Source organism: Manacus candei, unplaced genomic scaffold (assembly GCF_025592945.1).
Source record: "Manacus candei isolate 608988 ecotype Guabito, Panama unplaced genomic scaffold, ASM2559294v1 h1tg000005l, whole genome shotgun sequence".
Taxonomy (NCBI): domain Eukaryota; kingdom Metazoa; phylum Chordata; class Aves; order Passeriformes; family Pipridae; genus Manacus; species Manacus candei.
Window position 1 is genome coordinate 25,265,883 of NW_026138053.1, and position 12,027 is coordinate 25,277,909.

Here is a 12,027-nt window from a genome sequence, read left to right on the forward strand (position 1 = left end):
CACAAGAAGCCCTTCCAGTTCATAGCTCAGTCTCCAGTCTCTTAACTCTGACTCTCTGAATGTCTCCCTCATGCAGCCATGGATGTCCCCTTGGGGGTCACGGCCACCAACATCACCCCCACCGAGGCGCTGCTGCAGTGGAACCCGCCGCTGTCGGAGGTGGAGAGCTACGTCCTCATCCTCACCCGCCATGCAGGTACACTGCGGCTCTGTTTCAGCTCACCTCCACCTCTCCCCCATCCCAAAGCCCAGAGTTTGGCAGGTGCCCTTCAGGGAGGGAGTAGGGAAGGAGCCCTTACTCTGGGTTTTATAGGGACAGTGGGAAAAATAAGACTATCCTTCAGGCTGAACACCACCACTGCAGCTCAGCTGTGGCACTGCAGCTTATGGTGTTTCAGCATTAGAAGTGCTTCTGTTCGTGAGATCATACCCAGGGGCACATTTTGGAGAATTACATGGAACTTTTGCCTAAACCCATCGCCGTTGGCTTACAGTTGCAGGAGAAACAATTCTCGTGGATGGAGACAGCCAGGAGTACCAGCTGACCAACCTGCTGCCCAGTACCACTTACATGGTCTCTATGTACGCCACCAGCGGGCCTCTCACCAGCCAGACCATCAGCACCAACTTCACAACCCGTACGTACAATCGCCTCCCCGCCTCCCACCCTCAGCCATGCACTCACCCCAGGACAAGCAGCCAGCCAGGCTGAGCCAAAGCTCTTCTCACATACAGTGGGCAGAGAAGTAGCCACGTGCCCAAAAGGACACCCAAATACTAGCGCTGGGCAAAACACAAGAACAGAGTTTTAATCAACAAGCATCTGCCATCATTTTCACTTTTTCAACATCCATCAACTCCTTTCTATCTTTGATTTCCCCTGGATGTGGTTTCCTGAGAATACTCTTGACCGGGTTTTTTTCTAGCCCAAGGCCATAGTCCAGAAGAGCTCTACAACCTGTTTTGCTCACAAGCAGCTTGACATTAACTTCAGAGCTGTTACCCTTGAGGTGGTACATAGGCAGAGGACTTCTAGAGGGTTTGCAGAGCTCTGTTCAAGGCTGGGGAGGGGTGATGAGGTCTTGAAACTGAGGGTGAGGGTGGACTTTGGGTTGTAGCTCAGTGTTGCGAGGTTGAATCCCAGTGTACTGAGTTGGGAAAAGGAACTGGGGTGGTTGTGTGTGAGAACGTTCCCTTCCCTGGGGTCCCTATCCACTGTTGCAGTTTTGGATCCTCCAACAAATCTGACCGCCAGTGAAGTCACCCGACGGAGCGCCCTGCTCTCCTGGGTTCCTCCCGTGGGAGAGATCGAGAACTACGTCATGACCTACAGATCCCCCGACGGCAGCCGGAAGGTGAGTGAGTCCTCGCAAAGAAACAGGCTCATAAAGTCAGGGAATAACAAGGCTATGGAGAAACAACCAGGAGAAACCCTACAAAGCAAAAACAACGATGCTCACCGGCTCAGGGAGACCAGAAGGGCAGGTATTACTTTCTGCATAAGCAGACACTTTAGATAAATAATAAGAAAAAGCAAGAAGAAATTGCCTAAGGCAAAATGGTTATGCACACCTGCGGGTCTGAGCATAGAGGGGATACCTGCAAAGTTTGGAGGAACAGGGGAAATTCGTGGCTTGTGAAACACAAGCAAGCTGAGGCAGGAGAAAATTATCCTGCAAACAGAGATGCTAAAAATGCCATTTGCCCTTCCTGTGAAAAGGAAGACAGGCACAGACAGCTAATTAATCCCACAATACAATATATTCGATTATTTAATGAGTGTGTCCACATCTGCCTGTCTGGAGAGCTGCTACAAATGCCATCAGAAACACGTCACAGCCACCAGTCTCGTTTCCTTTGCTGGTGTGACAGGCTCACAGCAGCCAGGGGACAGTGGCTCTGCAGAAGGGGTTCAATAACACTGTGTGGCACTCAACCAGAAAAATTAACAGGCCAGGAATCAACAGAGACAAAACTGGCTGGTAACCAGGTTTGGCCTGCTCTGCTCCTTGTGCTGCTCGGGCCATCAGTCATGCCCTGTACTGAGGGCATGCACATCCCAACAGAGTCGGTAAACAGAGCACACAGACTGCAAACACTTAAATTGCCTGTGTCTAAGCCATCTCGCTTTCTCCCACGCAAACCATCCCAAAATGTTGACCGTGTTCCTTGCCCTCATTGACTCAGTCCAAGGGTGTAAGCAGCCATGCAACGCTCCTTGGCCAGGCACCAAGGGCTGCGGCAGTTTGTGGCTTCCCTTCCCTCCTCGCTTGCTCTTTAGGCTCCCCACTGCTTTTCTCATCTGTTGCTCTTGGTGTCTGCCTCCTTCTGGGACCCATGTACAGGAGCTGATTGTGGATGCCGAGGACACGTGGATCCGCCTGGAGGGGCTGTCGGAGACCACGGAGTACACCGTGCGCCTGCAGGCTGCCCAAAATGCCATGCGGAGCGGCGTCATCTCCACCACCTTCACCACAGGTGAGGACTTGAGCCACACCCATTCGGGAAGGTGGAGGTCAGCACACATACCGTGCTGGTAGGCGTGGACTGCTTCTGTGGGCTTTCCCTCCTCAGGCAGCACCCCATCACAATCCACAGAGAGGTACATACAATGCCATGCCCCACAGCGCTGCCTTGCTACAAAATGGCTGAAGGATCTATAACACAAACACAAGACCCAACCCATTTACCAGGCCCTTTTCCTTGTCCTTGCCCCTCCTCAAATGCATAGTCAACATCACGTATCCACAGGTAAGCTCTTGCAGTGAATAGACCAGCTGGGTCTCTCCACACTGTAGACGTGATCCAATCACTCACAAATATCAAAGAATCATAGAATAGTTTGGGTTGGAAGGGATCTTTAAAGGTCACCTTGTCCAACTCCCCTGCAATAAGCAGGGACATCTTCAACTTGATCAGGTTGCTCAGAGTCCTGTCCAACTTGACCTTGAAAATTTCCAGGGATGTAGCATCCCTGGAAACATAAAGCAGGTGCATCTCCACCGCCACCAGTGGGGTCACAGACAGCAGAGCCAGCACTTTATCTAATCCACTGACTTTATCTAACTGCATTATTCCTCCCCACTCTAATGCTAGAGAATTCACAATCCACTAAGGCAATGGGAATGATTTGCTTTCCAAATCAAAGGCATCCACAGTCACCACAGCCCTCACACACAGAATACTTATGCTGGCAAGAATGAAGCTTACAAAGAAAGTCACCATCGCTCCCACCCTCTGCAACAATTCACATTAGAAATAGTGCAAAGCAAATGTCCCTCACCCTCTTTGAAAAGCCCCTGGCTAGGCCAGGGCCCTTACAGATAGAGTGCATCTTGTTCAGGGCTGAACCCAATCCCATTTCTCCTGGGCTTCAAAAGCACTAAGAAGCCTATACATGACATCCACCAAAATTCCTCTGATCTGCACTGCCAGTTCAGTTAGGAGAGTTTTCTTTGAATCAGCTGTGGGTACACCTCCCCATCTCACTTACATGCAAAGGTCCCTTCACCTGCTTTTAAGAGATAATAGCAACTACTTATATCAACAAAAGAAGAGAAGACTCTGCTCTAATGCATCTATTGAACAGGCTTTCCTGTTATTCTTGCCTCTTACATGGGCACATAAGGCCAGTGCAATTCAGGCAGGTGATGGACATATGCATCTAATCTTTGAGGCTGTTTGGGAGTCAGGGATGAAGCCGCACAGGGGTGACTTCTCAGCTGGGATAAAGCAGCAGAAATCCAGTCACAGCAGGCAAGCAGAGCACCTTTTCCTTCGAACACAAACGTCAGACCTCAGCAGCATTAGAGTCACCGTTGCCAGCTGATGCAGCATCCAACACAGGTTTAATTTGCTTTTAAGATGAAGAAAAGCATCAGCAAGAAATCAGCTTCTCCCCTCTTACCCCAATATCAATGAGACAGAAGCACCCAGGAACTATCACCAAGGCAATGCAATCCATGGACACACCCCTGAGTGAAGCATCAAGATCTGGGATTCAGTTTAGTCTGGCAATGCATCAGGACACTTTGCTGAGAACAAGGACTTGTCTTCAAGAAGTCACTAAAAAAAATTTTAAAAAAAAGAAAAACATCCAGGCTTAATTTAAATTGTTTTGCTTCCTTCTGCTTACAGTACACATCCTGGGGTTCTTCTGTTCCCTCTGACATATTAATAGCTCGGCCTCTTTTGTTTCATGTTTGCATAAGGTTCTTGGGGAATTGTACACAGATGAGACAAAAGGAAGAAACAGATACAGTATTTATAATTTATAGGGGTTTGAAATGTCTTTCAAGGTCTCCTTGGCTCTCAAAGATATGAATATAAATTAAGAAACAAGCAATCTCCACAGAGCTCAGGGGAGCCCAAACTCATTGTCTTTGAAGAAGTTTTCATTGTTGGATACTATAAAATGTAAACAATGTCTCCCCAGACACTGCACTACAGACCAGGGAGATGAAAAAAAAATTGGGAATCTTCAACATTTGGACAAAGCAATGTCCTCTGAGTCTTCAGGTCACAAGGAGGGGGAATACACCCAAGTGGGAAGCAACAGGCAAGGGTTGTACCTTGGTCCTATGGGGCACCACACAATTGTGATGGACACACACAGCATTGAAGGTCCTTCACACCTTGTCACTGTGTGACTGAGACATCCTTGAAAGCCACATCCACATTTCCAGCTCTGCACTTATTTACTCCATCATCCATATGCAACAACAGCAAAGAAGAAGATGCGTTTCCCTCTTTTGCATCAAATAAGAAAAAGTTGTGCCCAGAGCTGACATTCCAATACTGAGGGGGTCTCCTAATTAGGACTATCCTAAACTCTGGCCCTCAAATGAGATGATTCCTCATTAGAGGACACCCGTAGCACAGTCACACTGCCCATGCTGCCTGTCTCTAGCATCTCACACAGCCTAATTCCTGCCCAACTTGCAAGTGAAAATTAGCTCAGCATAAGTCCACCATCATTTCCAAGGGCATGGAGAATCAGGAGAATCCCCTTGGAATGAGGAAAGTCATAAAACTTGATTGGAGCTGGCAATCCTGAGAGGAGAACAGGTTTTGGTATTTTCACAGCTGTCTAAATATGCTGGTGACAGCTTAAACCCCAGGGTTTCAGACACGGTGCACAAAGATGGTCCAAGAAGTGACATCCCTCATCATTCATAGTGATGTTACCATGCACCTCTCCAATATAGGACATATGGGAGATAATTAATTTATGCACACATTTTTTTCCATTAAGTCCTCTCATGTTGATGGCAGGTGTAAAGTCCCACTGCCTCACCGAATTACTCGGGGCACGGCAGCCAAGTTAGGCCTTACCCGGATCACAACCAGTGGAGCCTGAGGCATGGGGGAAAAGGCATCTCTTTGCTTAAATTTTGCCTTTTTTAATTTTTTAATTTTTGCAGGAGGACGTGTGTTCGCAAACCCCCAGGACTGTGCCCAGCACCTGATGAACGGAGACACCCTGAGCGGTGTCTACACCATCTCCATCAACGGGGACCTCAGCCAGAGGGTGCCGGTGTTCTGCGACATGACCACCGACGGAGGCGGATGGATTGTGAGTAGCTGTGGGCTTGTCCTGCATGTTGTCCCCATCACAGAGTAGCCAAGCCTCATCCTACCAGCAGAGCCAAGCCCCACGCTGCGCGGGAACGACAGCAGGCTTCATATCGCACGCTTCATTTCCCACGCCACAGGGAATGGCCCACGCTCCGGTAATAATAGTTACACTTGGAGAAATGCCCTTTGATTTATTTGACATGTTTGCAGTGCTTCTGGAGAGCAAAATCTGTGAGTGAAGCTGATTTATTGTTCTAGAAATGAAATTAATGGCCGGTGGCTTTCACGGGGAATGATTCACGCTGCCTGCGGTAGGAGGGTGTCAGGCATCACCCCGGCTGAGTCTGCACAGGAGCACTTTAGAAACAAATGCCTCTTTGGCTTTTGAATTGCACAAACACTGCTTGTCTTGACGTAGATGGACTGACGGCATAAGTAAATAATGCCATGGTGCTTTGATCTTATTCATGTCAAACACTTACTTACACACATTACACAAAACCCTGCTAGATGTATAGTCAAAACCAAAAAAAAAATGGGCTTCCTCAAATGCTGATTTCTAGCCAGTAGATTTCCCTCCATCTCACTCTGCTTCAGAGCATCCCCTTGGATATCACAGAAGTAGCTAGCTGAAAGCAGAATCATGTGCTAGAAAACCAGAGGCACCATGTGTTGGGTAGAGCAGAAAGCTCAAAGGCCAATTCCTTCCTATTCTCACATTGATTTGCCTTGGACATTATCTAACACCTCTTTTATTTCTCCATCTGCACATGAATTAATTGCATGGCTGCAATTAACAATAACTGGATGGGCATTGCAATTTTCTCCCCTGAAAGGCACAATGGAATGATGAAGTATTATCTTTGTTAGGCTTCGGACACACAAAATAAAGACATTCCTCACCTCCATCACACTGATTTTCCCCCTGGTCTTCCTCCACCTCAGGTCTTCCAGCGGCGGCAGAACGGGCTGACCGATTTCTTCCGGAAATGGGCAGATTACCGGGTCGGCTTTGGAAACTTGGAGGATGAGTTCTGGCTGGGTATGACCTTCACTGGTTGTCTTTCATCAAGGTGTCAAACCCAAGCTCCCTGTGCACTGTGCTGCTCACCTGTGCCAGCTGCTGGCTCCCTGCCTTTCACCACATTCCTCTACGCTCTCCCTCAGACAGTTTTCCTTCTGTTCATTCCCTGCCCTTCACATTAGAAGACACTCATGGACACGTCACGTAAAAGCACATGGTGAAGGTCAGCAGCTCCCTAACTTGCTCGTCCCAGAAGAAAAGAGGGGTGCACTGGGACTTTTCACGGACCAAACCCTTCATCCAATGACTACAGGTTACATTGGTGACATCTACAGCTCATGGCCTTGGCCAGCAAGCCAGTTTTCCAAAGAAAGTAGGAAAGGAGTGAGTGGGAGTCCCAGCACAGTTCTAAAATTGAGTGTGCTCCCCCAAAACCCGAACAGGAGCCAAAGCCAGCCCTGCAGCGTGAACACACTCTGGCTTGTACAGGAGCTTAACAGCAACGTAAGAAGCACCAGCGCTCCACAGCTGAAGGTTCCCAGCTCCAGCAGCAGGGAGAAAGCTAAACCTGGGCCTTGAACTCATGTCTCCTAGGTGCAGAGAGGTGAAACTTGAGTGAGGACAGAGAGCTCAGGCCCCAGCAGTGCCAGGAGAGACAGAGGCTCACCAGAAGTGCTGCTGCTCTTCGATTCCTCTCCTCGCTCTCATTTCCCACAGCTGTCTTATTTGCTTAGAGCTTTCCCTGTTTGCTCACGGAGCGGATCCAGGCACCGAGTCTCACCAGGTGTTTCACTATTTGCCTCAACAGGCTTGGACAACATCCACAAGATCACGTCCCAGGGGCGCTACGAGCTGCGGATCGACATGAGGGACGGTCAGGAAGCGGCCTACGCCTACTATGACAAGTTCTCCATCGGCGACGCCCGCAGCCTGTACAAGCTGCGAATCGGGGACTACAATGGCACTTCAGGTACAGCCTCACGGCTGGCAAGGATCTGGGGGAACCCTGGGGCCCATGGGTCTGAGACTGTAAAGGAAATCCCAACATGTTGTTGCAAGGCTGACTTGTTTAGAGCAGCAAGACACAAACCCCTAGTCCTTTCTGCCTTCCTGCAGTCCATCATGTAAAACAGGCTGATAAAGCCCACTAAGTACACAGGGAATTTTCCATTGGGGATTAGACATTTGATATCAGAGACACTGCTGTTCAAATAACCAGGTCAGTCATCAGAGGTGTCATCCCACTTGGCAATAACGGCAGCTGGCTATTGATGCCGTGCTGGAGGGTGTATTTATCGCCTTTCCACAGCTATGGAAAAATCTGAAATCTTCTGCGTCATTTCCTCACGTAGAGGCCAAACACTGGCCAGCTTTGCAAGGACACTGGCACACCTGCTTGCTTGGTTAGGCTTTGCCCACTAGAAAACAGAGGGTGATGGAGGAAGAGCACGGGGGGGTTTCTTCCCCAAGAAGGGGGAAAGGGGAACAACTGCAGCCCTTTAAACAGGGATAGACATGCCCAGCACAGGCCTCCATGACAAAACTTCACCACCAGGTACTTAGCAAGGAACCCCACACCACACCTGAGATGCAGGAATTTTCCTGTTCAATATCTGGTAATAGCCACTGGAAGAGAAGTGACAGGAAACTTTCAGGACCACCAAGGAGTGTATTAAGATTGTCTCCTGTAAGTACATCACCCAATTGTAATAATGACCATATTTTACTTTGACTTTTCTTTCACCCAGAAGCAGCTCTCTAGCTCTCTAGCTCTCTTAGCCAAGAGGTAAAATGAGGTTGGTGTGTTTAGTGGAATATGACATCGCACACCTTCCCAAAACTTCTTCCTCTTATCCAAGAGGAGAAAAGGTGGCCAAGCATCTTGGTTCAAGACATTAATGCTGGGTCTCCTTTGGGAGAAAAAAACCTCCCTTTGGCTACCAAGAGGGTAGGAGGCTGAAAGCATCCTGAAATTATATAGCAGAGCCAAGCCTCAGGAAATCATGGATGCCAAAATCTGGGATTGAATTAATTTCTGGAACACTCAAATTCAGATCCAAACCCATAGAGCACTTTATCTGACAAAGACAAGCGGCCTCTGAGTTTTGCTATGGTCTGCACTGATCCTAAACAGACAGCAGAGGACCTCAGATGAACCAGTTGTGAGCAATTCCAGTTAACGTTATCCCCAGACTGTCAGCTGCTTGAGCCATTCATTGGGAGTTTACCACGTAACCAGAATATCCTAATTTCCTTGTGAAAAGACCAGATAACTCAGAATCCATCACCTTTAATGGCTGCTCTTTCCACAGGGGACTCCCTCACCTATCACCAGGGCCGCCCCTTCTCCACCAAGGACAGGGACAACGACGTTGCCGTGACCAACTGTGCCATGTCCTACAAAGGGGCCTGGTGGTACAAGAACTGCCACCGCACCAACCTCAACGGCAAGTACGGAGAGTCCCGGCACAGCCAGGTAAGGGCAGGGCTGCCATGAAACCCCCTGGCATTTCTTCTAGGGGTTGGGGCTGCATGGTCGCTGCACCAGGTCAGGGGCACTGCTGGGGTAACCCCACACCAGCTGGAGCAAAGGGAGCTGATGCTTTGTGCCTCAGAGTGGCTGCCATGGTCATTTGCTGTGGCATCTTGTTGTGTTGCCTTAAAAAAAAAATACCTAAGTGAAATTTGATCAGAAGCCTTTGAGCAGTGAGGAAAAAAAAACAGTCAAGCCATAGCAGCAGGAGAGTTTCTTGCTCCTGCTGTAGCAAGTTCTTCCTTCTGGTTTCTCTGCAGCAGTCAACCTTATTTCCTTCCTCTCCCACTCTAATTTCTTCTTAGGGTCTTTCTTTACCCTCTGCCTTTCTCTCCCTCCTGCCAGGGGATTAACTGGTACCACTGGAAAGGCCACGAGTTCTCCATCCCCTTTGTGGAAATGAAGATGCGACCTTACAACCACCGTAACGTCTCTGGGAGGAAGCGACGGTCCCTACAGCTCTGAGCCAGCTGAACCCCCTCCTGCCTCCCACCACCTGACCTTTTCTGTCATTTGTTTGTATTTTATAATATGAAAAGGGAAAAAAAAAATTACTACTCGTCTGAGATAGCAACCTGCCCCTCACAAATGCTGGAGGGAACCACGGCACAAGGAAAGGCCGTGGGGAAGGGAAGACCTCATTGCTTTGCATCTGTCCCAGAGAAATACCAAATTTCCAGTCTCCCTAACCCAATACTCTGACCCTTAACACGAGAAGAAAGAGAAAGAGACAGATTTTTTTGATATTTTTTTAAAAGATGTAGAAATCCCCAGCAAACCCTGTTAGAATGTTTGTCATGGTGCTTGTGGCAGGAACCTTCCCCACAGGGACCTTGGTGCGGCCATTTCTACCCCAGTCATGGCCAGGGGTGCCCATCCTCTCCCTGCCTTGTGTCCCTTCCTGGCAGGGAGGTCCCAGGCTTCATGCCATCCTGTAGACACAACTCTCCCAGCAGGCAGAGGCCCGTCTCTCCCCTGTGGGCAGCCTCTGAACACATGGAGACCAAGCGAGGATGAGCAAATGCAAGGCTCACCCCCTCCCCAGTTTTCACAGATCCCACCCAGAGGGCTTGGCAAATACCTGCATATGTAGGCAAACTCCAGAGAGTCCACAGCTCGTGTGTTGGTCCCACCACAGCCACAGTCATCCTTGTGGGCATGGGGTGTAGGGGAACAAGAGCTGCTCCACCAGCCCCAGCATGCATTAGCCACTCCTCTGAGCTGAATTCGTCCCGCTCCAGGTGCACGTCGGCCTGGGTTATGCTGAGCTTGATGCAGAAGAAAGGACTTAAATTAGAAGACTTGGGAGAAAAATCATTCCTTGTGGCCCCGAAGCCTAGGGCCCATTTCCTCTGCTATTTTTACATTTCTGCCATGCTCTCTCTCACCAAGGTCATTGGTCCCAAACCAAAGGGTCTCAGAGAAGGAGCAGCAACCAAAAGTTACCACACAACCACAGCCCAGGCTGAAGCCAACAGCTGTCACAGCCCAGGTGCTCCTGTTCATGGACCTCCATGCACACAGGGAATGATGATAACGCAGCCAAGGGAAGAGAAGTGCAAGCTGAGGAATTCACATTCCCTTCCTTCTCCTACAGCATCTCTCTTCTATGCCATCAGAAGAGGGACACAAATCTCAGTGCCTTGGTATCACCATCTCTCTAACAGGGAATCAACTGTTTCCCCTCTTGGAAGAAAGGCTTAGTCCATGCAGATTTTGGAGCACTTCAAGGCCCTTGGAAGAATTAATGAGTTTGCTCTTCCCATCCTTAACTTCTCCTGTCTCAAGATGGACCCTTCAGACAGCTCTGGCTGTGCTCTGTTGTCATTGACACCACCTCCACATAGCCCAAATGGCCACCATGCTCGAGTCATCCCTCTGCCGAGGGCTCTGATCAATGCTGGGCATTGTCACTGGCCTGGTCTTGGAGAAGGGACGCGTCCCCATGTCCAAGGACAATGCAGCTCATCACTGGGTTCGCAGCCAAGGGAGCATTACAAATGCTGAACACTGCGTTTTCTTTTTATCACACTGAAGCTGCTTTGTCTCAAAAACATTTTCCAGATGGCAACATAAAGGCATCTTTGCAGTGGGTTATAATTCAGTCCAGTGTCTCTTTCACGGCCACACTCCTGAATGTTCTGACGTTACTCACCATGGCTGCAGAGCTGAAGAGGGGCATTAAGTGGGGAATGCAGCCTCCTCATCCGTGCCACGTACCGGCACACGGAATCACTGCTAACCCCAAGGTCAAGACTAGATACAGGGTCCAGTCCCCCACGTGGCCAGTTTACAAGCTGCAGTCTGACCTGGAGAGAGGATGCTGTAGCTCAGCAACATCTCATATGTAAATGAGGCATCTCTTCTTACTTCCCATCAGCATTAAATCAGGCAACCAGCTGATGAACAGGTCAGTCAGAGGCTGCAGATGATGGGATCTCTTGCAGGACATGGCCAGTGTCACAGATGGCAGCATCCTGAGCACCCAGCCCTGTTTTAAGTCCCAAGAGCCAACAAAAAGCAGCAGATGGAACAGACTGAAAACTAAGAAGCCTCCTAGTAGACCAGCAGAGCAATTTTTCCCAACACCATCAAGAATTTATAGTCAAGAAGTGTCCTAAGAAAAGCTATACAGTGCAGTGGTTATAACTAGGAGCAGAGATTGGCAGTGGATGGAATTCATCACCTGGTTTGGATGGTGCTGTTTACTTACCTACCCAGGTGAAAGGAAAAGACATCAGTGGAAACACTGGAGCTCATCATTCATAACCAAGCTGAAGGCAAGAAACCTCTCTTCCCAAAAGTATGACTCAAACAGAAAATCAAAGCATGGCAAGCTTTTCCAGGAGGTTCAAAAGGAGAGCCTCAAAAAGGCTGATTATTCACTACACAG

The 12,027-nt window shown here is 49.1% G+C and overlaps 1 protein-coding gene across 1 annotated transcript in view; it reads left to right on the forward strand.

The window, feature by feature from the left end:
• TNR (tenascin R) overlaps window positions 1–9,608 on the forward strand; it is a 69,936-nt gene extending 60,328 nt beyond the window's left edge. Inside the window, exons 14-22 of the mRNA XM_051793517.1 lie at window positions 77–196; window positions 495–638; window positions 1,225–1,355; window positions 2,346–2,478; window positions 5,424–5,575; window positions 6,523–6,619; window positions 7,410–7,571; window positions 8,914–9,077; window positions 9,480–9,608. Coding sequence (XP_051649477.1) covers window positions 77–196; window positions 495–638; window positions 1,225–1,355; window positions 2,346–2,478; window positions 5,424–5,575; window positions 6,523–6,619; window positions 7,410–7,571; window positions 8,914–9,077; window positions 9,480–9,599 — 1,223 coding nt within the window. The 3' untranslated portion in view covers window positions 9,600–9,608. The remainder of the gene's footprint in view (window positions 1–76; window positions 197–494; window positions 639–1,224; window positions 1,356–2,345; window positions 2,479–5,423; window positions 5,576–6,522; window positions 6,620–7,409; window positions 7,572–8,913; window positions 9,078–9,479) is intronic.
• The last annotated feature ends 2,419 nt before the right edge of the window (window positions 9,609–12,027 follow it).